The 17,609-nt window shown below is 46.9% G+C and overlaps 1 protein-coding gene across 4 annotated transcripts in view; it reads right to left on the bottom strand.

Annotated features, from left to right (window-relative positions):
- The window catches only part of LOC126541493 (uncharacterized), a 34,984-nt gene that overhangs the window by 1,876 nt on the left and 15,499 nt on the right, over positions 1 to 17,609 (bottom strand). For 2 of the 4 annotated variants that reach the window (XM_055076676.2, XM_050188258.3), the window contains exon 3: positions 1,780 to 2,199. In XM_055076676.2, coding sequence (XP_054932651.1) covers positions 1,780 to 2,199 — 420 coding nt within the window. Of the gene's footprint in view, positions 1 to 1,779; positions 2,200 to 5,185; positions 5,748 to 10,707; positions 10,979 to 14,401; positions 14,822 to 17,609 lie in introns of those variants that run through there. The other 2 variants (XM_055076675.2, XM_050188259.3) reach the window with 2 other exon arrangements.

The raw sequence follows: 17,609 nt of genomic DNA, 5'->3' as shown, positions 1-17,609 counted from the left end.
TGCAAAGTGCGTGCGTGCGTGTGTGCGTGTGTGCGTGCGTGCGCGTGTGTGTCCTTTGAAACGGGGCGGTGGATTGCGCCACCAAGCTCTTACTGTCAAATTCAGTGTCCTGCCTATGTTAAAAAGGGAATAAAGAAAAGGAAAAAAGCCCGACGAATTCCCATAACCAAAGATTTTGAGCCCCTGTTGTGAACTATGTTTTTGTAGACCTCCGTTAACTGTTTGTCGTTCCCCTGCTTTTCTTCCCCCAATCTTCCAATCGCCTCTTACTAATCCTCCCCCCCCCCCCCCCCTATTGCGGACATGTTTACTTTCCCCCTGCTCTCGCTGAACCCATTGGCTTCAAGGAGGCCATTGGTGCCTAAACCGACCGCTGGGCAGATATCCTCACATTCTAATGAAACATACTGCATCGTTTCCCTAGCTTTGCCGCAGTAAGCACATGCTTATTCTTTCCTCTTACTCTTCTCTTTATAAGTGCGTGTTCTAAGGCATCCTGCGCAAAAGCACCACCACCGACATTGGACCCTGAGTGTGAACCCGAGTTTGCTTTTCTGACTTTGCTTCATTTTTCGCCCACTGTTTCTCCCGTGTGAAAATTGCGAGTCCCCGAAAATCGGGATAGTTGTGGGTGTGTTTGATTACGGAAGGCTATAACTCGACGTCAACACGAAACAATTTTTAGAGGGATTATGTAGGAAGGCGAGAGGACGCCTGCTAGTTGCTGGCGGGCTTATATAGCATTCCAAGCAACTATGGGCAATTCCATCACCGGCGTGGCATCCATTAAATGGGCCAGATGCCGAGTTTCTAGCGAAGAAGGAAGCTAGCTGTGCCGATAGAGCATGACCATTATCGAAAGCGCACCATGAGACATGTGCACGAGATGCTGTGACAGGACGGGCTTTAAGAAAGCGCAGCAACTAAGAACTCCGCGCCATTATTCTTAACTCGCAAAGGCAGCCCACCTACACGATTTCAAGTACCTCAGACAGTATTGGAGCTGTTCGGATTATAAATGTTGCTCGCTCGATCAATCAAAACACAACGTATATCCTGAAAGGCGCGAATTTTACCCATGATAGACTGCTTGGAAACGTGCTCGTGGTGAAAGTTAGAGGAAATTTCACTCGTTAGAAAACGTGGCCAGCGCGAGTTACTTTATAGGTTCGGTCTTTAATTTTGAAACTCCGTCATTTTTGGATGAAATTCATTCTATTTAGGTAGTCGTGCAGTTAAGCATTCGAACGCGAAATTACTGAGTAGAGACAAATGAAAGGTCAAAGCGAAGGCTGCGTGTGACATGTACGGTCTTCTTGAAGAATTGGTTGGCATCACTGCTGGCGTCACGCCTAGCATGTGACTTAAGTCGAATGCGATGATAAATAACGCGATACGCACGCCCGGCGTGGACAGTTTATTTACCATTGCATTGGACGACAGACGTAGCCTACTAGGCGTGACCGCAGGACAACTCCCGACCAAACGACTCCCGTAAATATACACAAAACAACACGTTCGCGCGGCGGAATGCGATAGTGTCGGTGTACCTTTAATTAGGTCCGCATTAAAGTACCCTAGGGGGTCAAAAATTAATGCCCGAGTCTATCAATAAGACTGGCGTCATATCAGATCGTGGTTCGACACGTGGAACCCCAAAAAATTATTTTTTTTTTTTCAGCGGGAGTTCAGACACCATCGATTAGTGCCACTTAGACTAGCGGTAAAGCCTGCCTACAGGAAACAGGCGAACCATGCGTTAGTGCGTGCCACACTCACTGGACTCCCTCCGCAGCGTCATTCGCATTGTTCCTCCAGCCACGGTGGCCATCATGGATCCCAGCTCGACGACAGCGCGCGGACTGTCTTGCTGGTCTGCTTGCGCCAGCTTCCGGTTCTTGACTTTCACGCGCCATTGGTAGCGCAGCCAGAGGTCCGTGAAGCCGATGTCGCACGTGGCGACGTTCGCGTTGCCCAGCTCGAACGCGCAGTCGCCGAACCGCCGGAGCCCCTTGCCCAGGCCCGAGAGGCCGCCCTCGAAGAACTCGGGCCAGAACCACCACGACTGGTTCCACATGTAGAAGTCCCTGATGGGCTCCACGCATCCGTTGTTGGAGATGATGTCGCAGAGTACGCCGTCCTCAAGAACTCGATCCACTTTGTCGTTGACGAGAGGGGCCACGGGAATCACGGCCGCCACTGCGATATACACAGTATACGTATACAGTGTGTTTCCAAGAAAAAAAAAGAGGGTGCCGACCAATAAATAAACGAGGTGGGTTCAGCGAGAATGCAACCAACACAGTATTGTTCACGGTCCTCTTGAGAAACTCGAAGTATTTTTACTATAAGCTTATACCAATAATTACCAAAATTTAATTCGTCTTTAAGGTCTGCAAAGTTGAAAGAAATAACATGATCGACGGGGAACTTGACGACCGTATTAAGAAATATCAGAAGGATTTGCTTCCCCGTAGATAACTGTGATTGTTTTAATATTTTCCAGGCTGAACAGACATCGCACGATATTTAAAAAATAACTAGTAAACCACGTTACTAGGAGCTTGCGCGCAGCCTCACTTGTGCTCTCAGGTACGCTGCGAACGAATAATACAGGCTACACGTGGACAGGATGCACGAATTTACCGTAAGCAATGAGGAAGGTATGTCACCAATGACAATCTAACTTCACTTCATCAACGCGCCTCTTTGCAGACAATTGCGTCATACGTATCGAGGAACACTAACAAGATGTGACGAAATTAGTGATTTAGGAAACATGATCGAACGGTGAAACACATGACGGACGCACATTAATGTTGTTAAAACAAAGCACGTGAGATTCGCTTCAATTTTGAACACTGACCGGCAACCTTACAGAATATATGAGTGCAACATTGACGCAGTGCCATCGACGAAATATCTAGCTGTAATCCTTGACATCAAACTGTCATTTAGCGATCATATAAAATTTGTTACGAAAGTTATTAAAGATTTGACCTTCTTAGAAGCCGCTCATATTGGCCAATAGAGATACTAGACTACAGGCATACATTTCACTATTTAGGTTATCATTAGACCACGTCAGTTATTTGGCATCCTCATTGCGCAAATAATACTATACTTTGTGGTAGTCTGTTTAGGACGAAGCAGCCAGATTTATTCAGCCTTCATATTCGCGGCACGAAAGCGTCTTCCAGCTGAAAAGATTACTTGACCTTCCAGTTATTGCCATGCGGAGAAAGCTTGCGTGGTTATATTTTTTCCACTTGCTCCAAACCAAGCATATTAGCATTTTTATCGCGAACGTTTTAGGCCGCCAGCCCATATCTCATCACGCGTTCACCACAAACACAAGATAAAGCCTACTTTCGCCCGCACTGCAGACAAGAATCAAGAGTCACGGCTGTCATTGCCAGTAGAGGATCGGAACGCCCCACCTGCAAGCATTGTCAGACTAACCGAAAGGGATTTCTTTCAGACAGTCTTAGTAAACCATTTAAGAAATGAATTTACTTTGTAAACGTGTAACCCTATCATATTTACCCCTCTTTACGACACGGTGAACAAGGTCGGCTGCATCGTGGCTGGCGACGAGGAGACGGCAGGACGTTCTTTATCTCATCGGCAGCGCTCGGCCAGCAGCATGCATTTTCGCCGTCATCCGACGGGAGCCAACCTTGTTCACCGAACGCACGCTTGAGGGCAGCACGATACCACTGCGCAAGCGCTCCGTCACGTGGCTTCTTTTCATATTTCGAGGGCTTTCTTTTCAACCCTGAAAAAAAGGACTGCGTGAGACGTATAGTAAAGGAAACAACTCGATCGGTGGTTTCTGAAGGTGTTCTACAGATCTGCGTACCATACTTGGGGTACTCAGCCTATAATTAAAGAGCTGGGTAACTAAAGTGAATTAATTAGTGAATTATGGGGAAAACAAATAATTGTCTAAGTTGTCTGTAGGCTATTGAAAATAGTATGCGTTCGGTTCAATTCACTTCCGACGCGCCTTTCATATTTAAGTGCTTGACTCAAGTTATGTGGGACATCCTGTATATAGGTATATACTAAGGTGTTTCAGCGAATACTTTCAAGATCTATTAAAGGTTACCTGTGGCAGGGGATAGCTCAATTCTAGTTTATGAGCCGGTCTACACTACTTGCATAAAAATTGAAATGCAACATTAACTAATTAACAAGAATTAACAAATTAACGTTTGGCTAATTATCTTATGACCCATATTGCAATTTACAAATTCTAGCAGTGGACTTCGCAAGGGGGATCCACTTGGAACGAAATCTCAGGACGACACCAGTTTCGAGATATAAATTCCCGAACTGTGCGGAGAAATGCATTGACGTTCCAGTTACTTGTGTGCTTCAGTGCATGAAACGACGTTTTATTAACAAATTAACTGCAGCGCCAATGCATTTCTCCGCAAAGTTCGGGAATTTATATCCCGAAACTGGTGTCATCTTGAAAATTTGTTCCAAGTGGATCCCCTTGCGAACTCCACGGCTGTAATTTGTAAATTGCAACATGGGCCATAATGTAATTAGTTGAAAACTTATTTAGTGAATTTTCTTATAAATTAGTCGAGTTTACATCTCAATTTTTTGCGCAAGTATTGTCCGCTGCTTCGAGTAGACCAGCTCATCAACTAGAATTGTGATATCTGCCACAAGCAACCTTTAAAGATTTTTGAAAGCGCTCGCTAAAACACCCTGCAGCGTATAGTTCAAGTGACGTCAGAGCATAATTTAAACTGCTTCTTCCTTGCTTGCTTTTGTACATGATTTGCAACACATTGCGCGAATGAATTAAATATATCATTTACACTGTTATCGCGAATGTTCGCTGGTTGAGCACGAGCCTTGTCCAGCCGCTTTTCTAGTTTCGAAGCTGGGTAGCAAGGGAGACACGAATTACTTTATTCACTGTGGCTTGGAAATATTGGGGACAAACAGATGTCGCCGGATTCTGCGCAACGTTAAATTGTTAAATTATTGGATAATGACGACTGGTAACGTGAAACACCTCAGGTCTCTCGAGAGCGTCGACGATGGCCCGGCGATAGCTCTGGCCAGGAACCTCGTGTGACGCAGGGAACGTATAGCGCAATACTACGCACTGCTTGTCTTTCGTATATTTAAATTCGGACGGACAATAGTACGAGTCACTCACCGGTTGTGGCTCCAGTGATCACAACGAACCAATAGAAATTCATCGCTCTTGACGTCGGAGCAGCCGCGGTTGAAACGCATCAGGAAGCGAACAAGTACAGGTTCACAGGGGTCCCAACACGGGAGGCGTTCCGTAGAAATATTATGCCAAGTGTCGCAAGAAACGTACGTTCATACACACTTTCTTTTTCCCCGACGCGTCTAGCGAAGCTTGCGAGCACGCACTGTACTAAAGACCCGAAACCGTGAGAACTACTTGGTATCTGTTGAAGACACGTGTATTTGCCATCTTAGTTATCAGGCTGACGAGCAAAGCACACACCGTTTTGGAAAGGATATCGTTAGATATTAACGGACCGATATCTACGGACTACTGTAAAAAAATAAAAGTTATGACGCCTTTAAAAGTCGACTGACGTACTAGGAGAGAGAAAACCGATTTGTTTGTTGTTTTTTTTTTTCGATACCAGTTATATATACAGGCACTCGCAGCGCCTTCGCAAAGGTATATGCAAACTGGTAGCGAAGCTTCCATAGAAGCCCACATTCCAAGAAAATGGGGCTAGTTGCCATCTAGGTATCGTAGGGACAACTAACATCAAGCAAAAAATAAAAAATAAGAAAGTGACGTCACAACCGGAAATGACAGTGACGTCAAAATCTTATGCTGCTCAGAGCGAATGTTGAATTTCTTTAGCGTCTGGCATTACGGCCGCTACGACAGCAGATTCTGTCAGATTCTGTCAGTCTGTCAGATTCTGGTGTAGGCTGTTTCTTCGCTGATTCCGACTGTCTCTCCAATCCTGATGTCGCGTCAAGATTGGACAGACAGTCGGAATTGGAGAAGAAACAGCCTACACCAGAATCTGACAGACCGCCAGCCTTTATAGCAAAATATTCTAATGCACTCTCAAACATAAACAACATGCCACGAAAATACCACCCAATATTATCAAGTAACGAGCCTCTGGGAAAAGCTTTCTCGGATGTACCGAGGCTTACCTATCGCCGCAACAGGAACATTAAAGACCTGTTAGTGCACGCAAAACTCAGTCAACATCATTTCCCCGTATTAAGAGCATGTTGTCGTCCCAGGAGCAAAACCTGCAGCACCTTCAAACTGGCATTAAAATTGAAAGCACCGCAAATAGTTATACACACGAAGTCAAATCTAGCTTTACTTGTACAAGTTCGGATGTGATTTATGTGCTTGAATGTTCCTTCTGTACGAAACGATAGATCGGTGAAACGGGACAATCACTGAACGTCAGATTAAACGTACATCGCGCGGGCACAGCTAAAAAGCTCTCAAAGCCATCGCCGAGCATGTCAACCAACCACGTCATAACATTGATGAACTTAAACTCTACATCTTGCAGTCAAATCTCCGTTCTGAACAAGAAAGAATACAGAGAATCATATCTCATCCACGAATTCAAGGCATTGCAGCCAACAGGCATAAACGTTTCAAAGGGAGCTTTAGAAACTATTCGATGTGCTAAATTTCAAGCTATAGACAACACCACTTAGTTTGATTGTTTAGTTTTTTTTCCTTTCTTTCCCTTTTTATTTATTAATGTTATTCTATTTCATTATTTTTTCACGGGCACCGGTTTCTGCTGCTCCTTGTGTTATCTCTCTCAGAGACACAATAGCCCACGACCACCAGCGAAACACGTAGGTAATAGAAGGGTGCCGTGCACGCCGTTGACACGCCGACTGACACACGGCCGTTGACACGTGATTGACAGATGGCCGTGTCACTGGCCTTGTGCACAGCCCTCCTTTATTCTCAATTCTACACCCTCGCCGCTAACACACCTTCGCTCGTTGCCGCACCCACCAGTCTTACGCCCTCTCCCCTTTAAAAGAACACCACCTATAGACCGTTTCATGGGGCGAGGAGGATAGGGCGCGCGGAGGGCCTTTCCTCCTCTCTGGCTTGGGCGATCCGGCGCGGCGCTGCTTGAAAGTATTGCTGTCGCGTGCTGCGGAATGATTTTGAGATGTTTAAGATCTTACTTTATGAAATTTACGCCATGTTCGTTCATATAAGGTCGTTAGGGAAGCCTTTCGGTGCATCGGTAACTACTGTAGGCAGAAATATGTCTTGGGGGCGCAAAAATGTGACGCGCATAATCAACCGCGGTATACGCGCATTATCAATCGCGGCGCGTGTATGTCTTGTTTACTATTTTGCTTATATCGATTTTAATTAAACAAACAAAACCGGCGTCTCTGTATTACCAGCATTAAATGGTAAATCAGCTCACTCTCTGATCGATTGGCGTAGGGAGTAAAACATAAAACATAAGGGCGCATGCTCGTGCACGGCCAACCTAAGGTAACCACGAAACATCTGAGCTGCAGGCGCTATCAAATATTTGTGATACACTGGCATCGTTCTCACGCATTTCGTCTAGTATGCTTGAAATTACCATATGTCTACGCTAGCCTTGCTGCATGAGGCCCATGGCGTTGCTCAACACAGCGATCACTGCGGTTGGTGAGCTAGCACGATACATATATAAGCTGTGTGCTTCGGCATTGCCTTTTTGGCCTGTATACAGCCATAACATATGAGAGGGTTCGCATAAAAAGAATGCGATGGCTACATTTGTGCGCAAAATTTTCGTAATACGTGTGAGTGCGTCGTAGAGAACTGAACGAACACAACCGAAAAAAAATTTGGTTATCATCCACTTTCTCTAAAAAGCAAGAGAAAACGGGCTAACGCCGCGCAACGTCAATAAATATATAACCGCTGATGCCGTATGCTTGGACCATGCGCTATATAAAACAAAGATATCTAATCCAGCAACTACTACTGCTTAGAACGCTCGCGCAGTTCGTAAACGGTCGCTTTGCTGGACAAGCTTAATTCAGACTGTAAGGTATGCTGCTATTGCTAGCCAAAATTATTTTATTGATTGGTGGAAACCTCCTCCATCCAACCAAGTAGTCACGCAATGTAGCCTGTAGCGAACAGTTTGAATGCTTGTCAAGGTATAACAGCACAGCTCCTATCGTAGCAGAACGGCACTCACGCTGTTACGATCGTCGCGTATGTTTCATGGCTCCTAAACCGCAGCTTAGAAATAGAGGATACTACTGCAATAAGGTCACATTAGTGATTGGAACATTCGGAAATACACAATTGATCTCCGAGTCTGATTGTTGACTCAAATATGCGCGCACACATCGCGCTGCGTGTTCCGTCCACCTCAACGCCAGCAGAAATTCCGGCCATGACGCCTTAAACCACTTCAGCACGTCTCATAGAACCGCGTTTACCACGTAGAAGACGAACGTCATGCTAAATAGACCACACGACCACGAAAACAAACGCCAGAACCTACCGGAGAGCGCCATGCAAAAGACCGCTTTCACCCAAGCCAGTATGGCGCTGCTCATAGGCGGCGCCTACGAAAAAATGGTCTATATACTGGGGCTAGGAAAGCACATCTCGCCTTGAAGAAGACAAGTCCACTTGTCGAAACGTTGGCTGCTGCTTTCACCTTGTTCTCGTTTTGCTCATCGTCTTGAATTTCCATCTCCCACCTTCTTCCTATTTTCCCGGTATTACGAATAAAAATTTGAGAGCATATTTTTTTTTTACAGAGGTTCTCTCGTTTCGGTGTTTGTCCCCGCCTCACCTAGTCTCGCTTCAATCGTGCACCCCTAACTGATATCCTTGGCGATAGGTTTTGGCACGCTTTTCGTTGCAAGCTTCGCGACCTATTTAGATGGACCTTGCCTTCGCAATGTCTTCCACCGCCGTGCTCAAGGTATCAACGCGCTTGAGAGAGGGAGAGAAAGGGAAGAAGGAAAGGAAGGGAGGTTAACCAGACTAAGTCTAGTTTGCTACCCTAGACGGGGGGAGGGGAAAGGGGAGTGAGAGAGAGAAAGAAACTCGCTTGAGCTCGTGGAGAGCCAGGCTTCGAGAGACGCTCAGCGAGTTTGGCTGCAAAAGCGACGAAGCCAAGCGCGCGCACCATCGCGCTACGCTCAATCAGCTCTGCCGGAGCCGGTCCTGCAGCGTTCTGGCTTCCGCAGCTGGTACGAGCGTTGTGCGCACGTACCACCGTTCCTGCCAGGCAGGAGTGCCATCCTGCACAGTGTTTTTCACTACATTACCTAGAGGGATATCCGGCGCTGCTGCGCTGTTGTATGGATAGGAATGCCGGTATATGGTGACTTCGGATTGGCATCGCTCTCGTACAGCCAGGACACCTTGAAGACGCGCCTGGCTAGCACTGATCCGTGTGTCACAATGATTCATTTCCTATCAAAGCAGCACGCAAAGATCTGTTTCAACTTCATTATTACACGAGAACATGTTTTGTTTAAATACGAGGACTTGATTGGATCACGGATGTACGATTATATACGAAACGTAAAAAAAATGTCAGCGGGCGTCTAGAGTTGGACAGACAATATTTGCGCTCGCTTTGGAACAGTTTATCGTCTGTTATTGCTTCTCTTCGCTGGATTATACATTGTGTGTGAGCAAACTTTATTGAAAAAATGTAACATGGTTGCATGAAAACCTTTTATGCAGATTTTCAGAACGCATTATCTGTCTATAGCCATATCCACGTTTTAGACGAAGCCTCGTAATACACAAGCCTTGCACACTGATATACCGTTATCCCCATGACGGCACAGCACTCGTTAGAAAACTCCGATAGACGGTGGCGCCAGATTTCCCTCTATAAGATAGCGAAACTGCTTTTCTAAACGCTGACAAATGCCGCCATGTCGTCGATTTCGCCAACTTGTCGGCCTCCGATTGATTGAGAGCTGCTGCAATGCGGCCTCTCCGACTGGCTCCAAATGCCGCCATTACACAATTTGACAATATGGCGAAATTTGACAATGTACAAGATAGTACGTGCTCCGGCTGCGCTCATACCAGACGGTGGTGTACACACTGGTATAAGAGTAACGAACAGTAAACGTCAAACCAATTTTTTTTTATTGATCGGCACTGAAAAACGCCGACTATTTCCCCTCGTTCTCACCTCGTGCACCTTAGACGTGCGAAGCCGGTTACGCCGCTGCCGGCGTTCTCCGTTGCAACACGCCTGGTATCTGCCAGGGCGCTGGCCCTGCGGCATCGCACAGTCACCTCCGCGTATTAGCACACCGTGCGAGTCACTCTGGCTCAACTCTATGCCTCGCATTCGCTTTCTGTGCTTCGCCCTTCGGGCTGAAGAGTACATTTTCTTATTGTGTCTTAATTTCTTGCACGTGATTGTAGTACACGTACGGGAACGATTACTAGCTGTGGCACAACAGTGCAGTTGGAATGGACCGTTGCAACGTGCACCGAAAACAGGTATGGGCCTTCTCATTCCACTGTCTGTCAAAACGGGGACATCGTTGGCAAATATCGAAATTAGAGCGGTGTACGTACATACCCGTCAGGGCATCTGACACGTACATCATTGAATATATAGGTACTCCATGGCATCCAAGGTGCTTGGAACATAAGGAATTTATTCGGTCATGTTATCGGGCTATGTGGGCAATAAAGACGAAGGAGGACAGCAAAAAAAAATCCACGATTTAGGGCTCCAGGGCCACGACCGCATTGTCAAAAATCATGAAATCATGTCCTTGAAGTACTTGTAGAGCACGTAGTCAAGCAGTTCCCGGAGCCTACTCTGAAACACCGCATCGTTCGTGTCCATTTGTTTTCCTTCCCAGGTGACGGTGGCATTGCTGAAGGCCAAGTTCTTGATCTCAAACTTACCCAAGTCGATCTCTTTAGCAAGGAAGTGGTTGCTTTCTGTGAGGAAAAGAAGAGCAGAGAGGTGTTGTCGCAAAGTTTAAGCATTTAGAGAATGCTGCATTCAAAGGGGTGCAAAAAAAGCTGAAGCATGCAAATGATGCAACATATACATAAAACATGCGACCTAAATATGCCCACCCCTCATGTAAAACAACAAATGGGGTATTTGAGGTATGAATAAAATAAATAAATAAATAAATAAATAAATAAATATGCTTTCAAGAGTGATTTGGGGAAGGTGGTTTTGTATCGACATACTGAAGAAACAGCGCAGATAAGAGGACTAACGGAAGACAACACGGGCGCTGACAATCAACTCGTAGTTTGGTTACCTCCCATTTACCCAAGCCCCGCGGCGCTGCACACAATGTACCCCGAACGGTTACCAAGCTCGGACTGTCCTCTGTGTGGTGGTTATGCGGACTTCGGGCATGTTGTGTGGGGCTGCGCCTCTGCCGGTCCCCCTTTCACCCAAGAGGAAATTATGAAGCCCATGTGGCGTAGGTAGGTCGTCTGCCACCCGGGGCCCATAGAACTTCTGTCACCCCCCCTCCCCTCATGTGTAGTCAGGAAGGCGAGGATATCGAATATCTCCGGGGAGGGGGGTGATGTTTCGGCACCAGCACAGCCCCGGAAGCCTCTGGAAGATGATGTCATGTCCGTTTATGAGGGCTTGATGGAGAACCTCTCTGGTTTCAAACACTAGTTGTTCATGGGTCTTGCGTCGTAAGTTGACTGCAGACTCTGAAGGGCTGCCTTAAGTCACAAAAAACGACCCATTTTCTAGGTTTGGCTTGTGCGATGCAATTAACAGCGGCACGCAGAGCAGCAAGTTCTGTTGCCGTGGAGGTCGTTATATTTCGACACTTTGAACGTAATTGTGACTTGTAAGGCCGGGATTATAACAACGCCTGTGGAGCTAGGGGCTGAGGCTGATCCATCGGTGTAAATGTGCGTTCTTTGTTCATATGCCTCTTTCAGTAATGATAGTGTCAACTGACGTAGAGCCACTGTTGATTGACACGTCTTCGTATTTCCCGGAATCGTGAGGCGTACTTGTGGCTGTCGTAGGCACCAGAGGAGTAACAATGGTCTTGCTGCTGGTGTAAAGCCCGACGAAAGGTAGCCTTAATGTGTCGCAACAAGTTTAGAAAATGTGGCCCGAAGTCTCTGTGTTGGCAAAGCAGCAATATAGTGGCTGGGTACGCGACACAGATGCCGACTGTGTTGCTCTAAGGTTGTCAATCGTTATATATGCTGGAACCAAGTCTCTAGCAATCATGATTGTTGCGTGAGTCGAAGTACATCGTGGTAGTCGAAGACATGTTCGTAGTGCCTGGCCTTGCAAAGTTGCGAGGGTATGAATGTTTGGTTTACATGTATTCACCAAAACCGGCAAGCTGTACTGTAAAAAGCCCAGAAACATTGCTCTCTACAGCTGCGGCATGGGCCGTACCGTCGTGTCCCAGGTTTTTCCGCACAGGAATCTCATTACATGTACAATCGAAACTAGTCTCCGCTAAAGGTAGATGCAGTGGGGGCTCCATGAAAGGTCCTTGTCAATAATCACACCTAGGAAGCGGTGAGACTTCTGGTATCTGACACCTTGGCCATTGAGAAAAACAGGGTACGGGGCCATGGGTGTGCGCGCGTAAACGCGATTAAGGCGCATTTTTCGATAGACACACTAAGGCCTTGTTTGCAGAGATACGTACAAGTTTGAGTGGCTGCCCGCTGGATTCTTGCGCGCACTTGAATACGAGTCACCGCAGAAGACCAAAGACAAATATCATCAGCGCACATTGATAGGCAAATTATCCTGGGTAATATTTGAGCAAGGTCAACGAGAGTTAGGTTAAAGAGAATAGGGCTCTATAGCCCGCCCTGTGCGACACCACCGTGATAACAACAACAAAATGACAAAGACGGTTAGCTATGACTAGGAGACGCGTTTTATTCAACACCGCGAAACTGATACAAGACTAATACAAACAATACGAAACGAATAACTGGAACACTGTATACATACTGATGACACACAAACCATGATGGGACATGAGCGCACCGCACGAGCGCCCCGCACATGAAACGTTCCGCTAAGATGAGTAGTTTAGCAATCACTTGGCGAATTGAACTTTTTAGCCCTCACATTCGTGCAATTATTACGTAGGATGTTGATAAAGCTGCAGCCGACAATTCTGCGGCACTACACATCTCGTGCATGAGCTCATGCTGCTGGTTACCGGATCATTCTTTACCATTTACGCCCATGCAGTCAAGACGGTGGGGCGTCTTCAGACAAATATGACCCCCCCCCTTCCTGGCACCCGGGGCCCGCGGCCAACCCGGCCCGTGACTACGCCACTGCTCCGTGCTCATGAGCGACCTTGCAAAGTGAGTGCTATAAAGAAGTGGGATGATATCGGAGTATGTGACATCTGATCGAAGCAACAAAAATCTCAGAATTGCCGCTACATGTGTTAAATAAATGTAACTTTGGGAATATGCTCTGTCACTACGTTGCACGATTGCTATTCGCATTACTATTGACAGTCATCGTGAGATGAGCTCGGGCGTAATTTTCCATTGTGTTTTCTGATATTTCCTTGTAAAAGCATATCAAACACACTTGGATTTCTGAGCTCGGCTGTGCGTGTTTTCAGCAGGCCGTTCGTCCCTAGAATGAGCATGCATTGTCTTGGAAGAGAAAGCAACCTACAATATTCTAAGCTGCTTACAGCGCACGGTGTCGACAAGAGTGTCTGAAGTCTGTATGTGGCCTTTGTTTTTATTATGAGGAAAACCGGGGGGGGGGGGGGCATAGCGCAGCAAAGTTGTTCCGTCAGAAGTTATTTCATAGCACAGCCCTTAACAAATGTGACATCAGCTGTTAGCGCGTACAAAAGCATAAGAAAACAACGAGACCCTGGAAAGCTCTTTCATAACTTATGTTTAAAACTATACTACCTCTTCTCTGCACAGAGGAGCTAACTAATGGGGATTATGGTTTTTCATTCATTGGGTGAGGGTGGGTGTCATCTTGTAACAAGAATTTATCGTGGCAGTGTAAATGCTTGTAGTGACTGTTTCCTTGAGGGGTGGGCGTCGCCTTCAGTTGTTGAAAACTACAGCGTGGATTTATCACAACGTTACTGCTCCAGTGTAGGCATACGCGCTCCACGCATAGAGAAACGTGCCATCATGGCTGACAGCTGAGGTACTCTAAGCGTCTGCCCACGTAAACGACAGAAAATACGGACATATGTTGCAACGCCACTACAATTACGTGTATAGGACCACTACTTCGGAAGCATGCGCGACCTTCTGTCGGTTGAGGACTCCGCGTGCCTGACGCAAAGAAAGCTGTGCAAGAGTTCTGTGCACCACGAAACGTCGGACGATCGGCAGTGCAACACTCACCAACATCTTTCTCCAGCGTCATCCGAATCGGTCCTCCGACCATGGTAGCCGTCATGGTCCCTGCATTGATTAAGAGCAGCGGATAGCTCTGCTGGCGGTTCTCGACCAGGCTCGGGTCCTTGACTCCCACGCGCCAATGGTAGTGTAGCCTGAGCACCACGTGGCTCATGTCGCACGTGGCGACTGCCGCGTCACCGATATCCAAGGCGCAGCCGCCGAACTGTCGCAGTTCCTTGCCCAGGCCCATGATGCGGCCGGCGTAGAACTCTGGCCAGAACCACCACGACGAGTTCCATATGTGGAAGTTCCTAGTGAACTCAACGCTGGCAGCGTTCGTGATAACGTCGCACATCATTTCGTCCTGGAGCGCACTGTCCCCATTTCCGCCGACGGACAGTGCAGTCGGAACGACGGAGATCGCTGCGCCGCGCAACGTACATATATACACAAACGCCGCAGATTAAGACCTTCTGGGGCCCATGAATAGTTAATTGTCGAGGGTGCTTGTAAGTATTGTAGGAGTCACCCAAACTTTCCGGGCACGCTAAACAAAATGAGAATGCAAGAAATATATGTAGGGTTGTTCAATTTGGGAGACAAACTAGGTCACCACAGAAGCCGAGGCTACTGAGTGCTGCAGCAAAAGCGAAATTAGCCACAAACAGGTGTACACGTAATGGGTGGTCCCCTAGTTTGTGCTATCCAAGCTAAGCCAGGTGCCGTGCTGTGATTTTGAGCCACATCGAAAGGGGAACAGATTCTAGCCACTGCGTTATCAGGGCTGGTCGCGAAAGGTGCGTTAAGGAGTCGAAAATGATTTATAGAGGCGTCCTATGCATTCGGATGTTTTTGAGCGTCAATGAGTGTTTCAGTCACCACAAGGCGCGAGCTCCAGTGAGAGAAGGAACGCCGAAACGGTGGGAAGTGTTCGCGTGTTTTATGCCGACGTATTTAGGCTACGTTCGATACATAGGAGTCAACACTCTGAAAGGTACACAAGAAGTTCGGTCAAGAAAAGTTATCACTTCGCACGGTCCGCCTACCCTTCGCTGGGCGGAACGTACCGTCCATGCTTCGCTGCATGCCAACAGCGTTCGCTCGCTCAAGCATGCACGTGAGGTTCCTTGCGAGGGTTTGCAAATAAAAACCTCTAAATAACAAAAATACAGATGATCTAAAACAACGCTATATATAGCAGCAGTATACAACAATGTACTCCTTTCGAAGTATTCAAACTTGTTTTATTCAATACTGAGCCTTATATAAAGAACAGTTGCGAAATGATGCGGTTTTAAAACATCCGCGCAGAAGCTCCCCTAGGAGTTGTCCAAAACATGCAGAAGCATTTGTTACTAATCGCCTGCTTATCGTCTCCGTGTGCTGCTGTGTTTGGCACAATGGCGAGAAACACCACAACAGTCGCACAGAGACGAAAAAAACGCGGTTGCAACGCAGAGGTCTGAATTGGACCAGCGTAAGACGACAGCATCACGCTGTCCGTAGCGTCGCTGGCAGGCCGCACGAGCTTCTTTCTTCTCCTGTTGTTGCTGCAGCTTTTGGACGCCATCATACATTAGCTCTTGTTGCTGTTCCCCGCTCGCCGCAGGTGCCTCCTTGAGTTGTTCCTGTCGTAGCCTACCCTGCCGCTCACGCTCTGCATGTTTACTACGGTTGCGGGATCATGCCACCTGCGCCGCCACGTTGCTACGCTTGCGAAACACGATGGACATACGGGGTTTTGCATCACTTTGCGGGAACGCATGGGCAGCGCAGTGACTGACCCCGGTATTCAGAAATGATTCTGAATATGTAGCCCATTGCTCTGACTTAGTGTAAATTACGCTTGTCGTGTGCCGAAGGAAACGCGATGAGCGTCTTAGGGACGTTTACGCCAGGCATCATTTAGATGAAGTCGCGCATGGAGCTAATGTTAAGATGCATTTCTGAATACGGGGGTAAAGTACCTCACTATGAATCAAGAAATTGCAGGTTCGAAACTCATAATGCTCGCGCGTTTAAAAAGTGGGCAGTAGCACACGAAGGTCGAAGCATTGAAATAGATAGCAAGGTTCAGCACTGCGTTGAACAGACGGTGTTCTAAAAATATGTGAGAGATATGTCGGCCCGGTTCAAGAAATGGCGGTTTCATCGGCGGATGCATGGATGGATGTATATAGTAGGAGCGCCCCCTTTGGAGCGGGGCGGTGGGTTGCGCCACCAAGCTCTTGTTATTATATTGCTTAATGTGCTACCCAGTTAAAAATAAAAAGAAAAAAGAACCACAATGAATTCCCATAAACAAATTCTCTGACCCCCTATTGTGAACTTTGTTTTTGTATGTCTCCGTTTTTTTTTTCGTTTCCCTACTTCTCCACCAATCTTCCTATTGGCTCTCACTAATCTATTGCGGACATGTTTACTTTCCCCTTGCTCTCGCAGAACCCAAGGGCTTCAAGGAGGCCAGTGGGGCCTAAATCGACCGCTGGGCAGATATCTTCACATTCCAATAAAGCATGCTCCATCGTTTCCCTATAGCTTTGCCGCAGCAAGTACATGCTTCTTCCTTATTATATCTCGCTTTATAGGAGCGTGTTCTAAGGCATCCTGATCTCGCTTCAAAAAGAAATGAGCTTCCCTTTGAGATATCATAAATTGTTTCTTTCCTGATTTCGGTTTTTCCTCTTAAGTAGTTACTCATGGTAGGTTTCCTTTCCATTGCCACCACCCATAAGGTTATTTCAGCCTCTCTGACTTTCCGCTTGGCGTTCGTTGTTGCTATGTTGCTCACCCTACAGGCCGCATACTTGCTGATAAGCTTCCTAGTTCTTTTCCTTCACTGTGAATCAATGTTTTTTTCTGTACAAGTACCTCAACACTCTCCCAGCCCATTTACTTTTTTCCATATTCCTCAGTCTTCCTTCATAAACGATTTTACTGTGAGCTTCCGGTTCATGGGGCTTAGCGCCATCTGTGTGACGAGGGAACACTTCCGGTGGAAGAAAAACTATGGTGACGCGTATCTGTTAAACAGAAGTGGCGTCATTTTTTTCTTAAAGGCGCTAAGTTTGCTTTGGTGGCCTGCCATTACAGCGGTATATTCAAATACCGCGTCATTCGACTTGAATGGCGTCCCGAGCTTTCAGCGCGAAAACCCATGCGCTAACTAGTCAGTAGTACGGGTGTCGAAATTGTACCCCTGCACAGAACA

This window comes from Dermacentor andersoni, chromosome 2, assembly GCF_023375885.2.
Source record: "Dermacentor andersoni chromosome 2, qqDerAnde1_hic_scaffold, whole genome shotgun sequence".
Taxonomy (NCBI): Eukaryota; Metazoa; Arthropoda; class Arachnida; order Ixodida; family Ixodidae; genus Dermacentor; species Dermacentor andersoni.
Note: the sequence above shows the minus strand (reverse complement) of the source record. Positions and strands in the feature narration are given on the sequence as shown.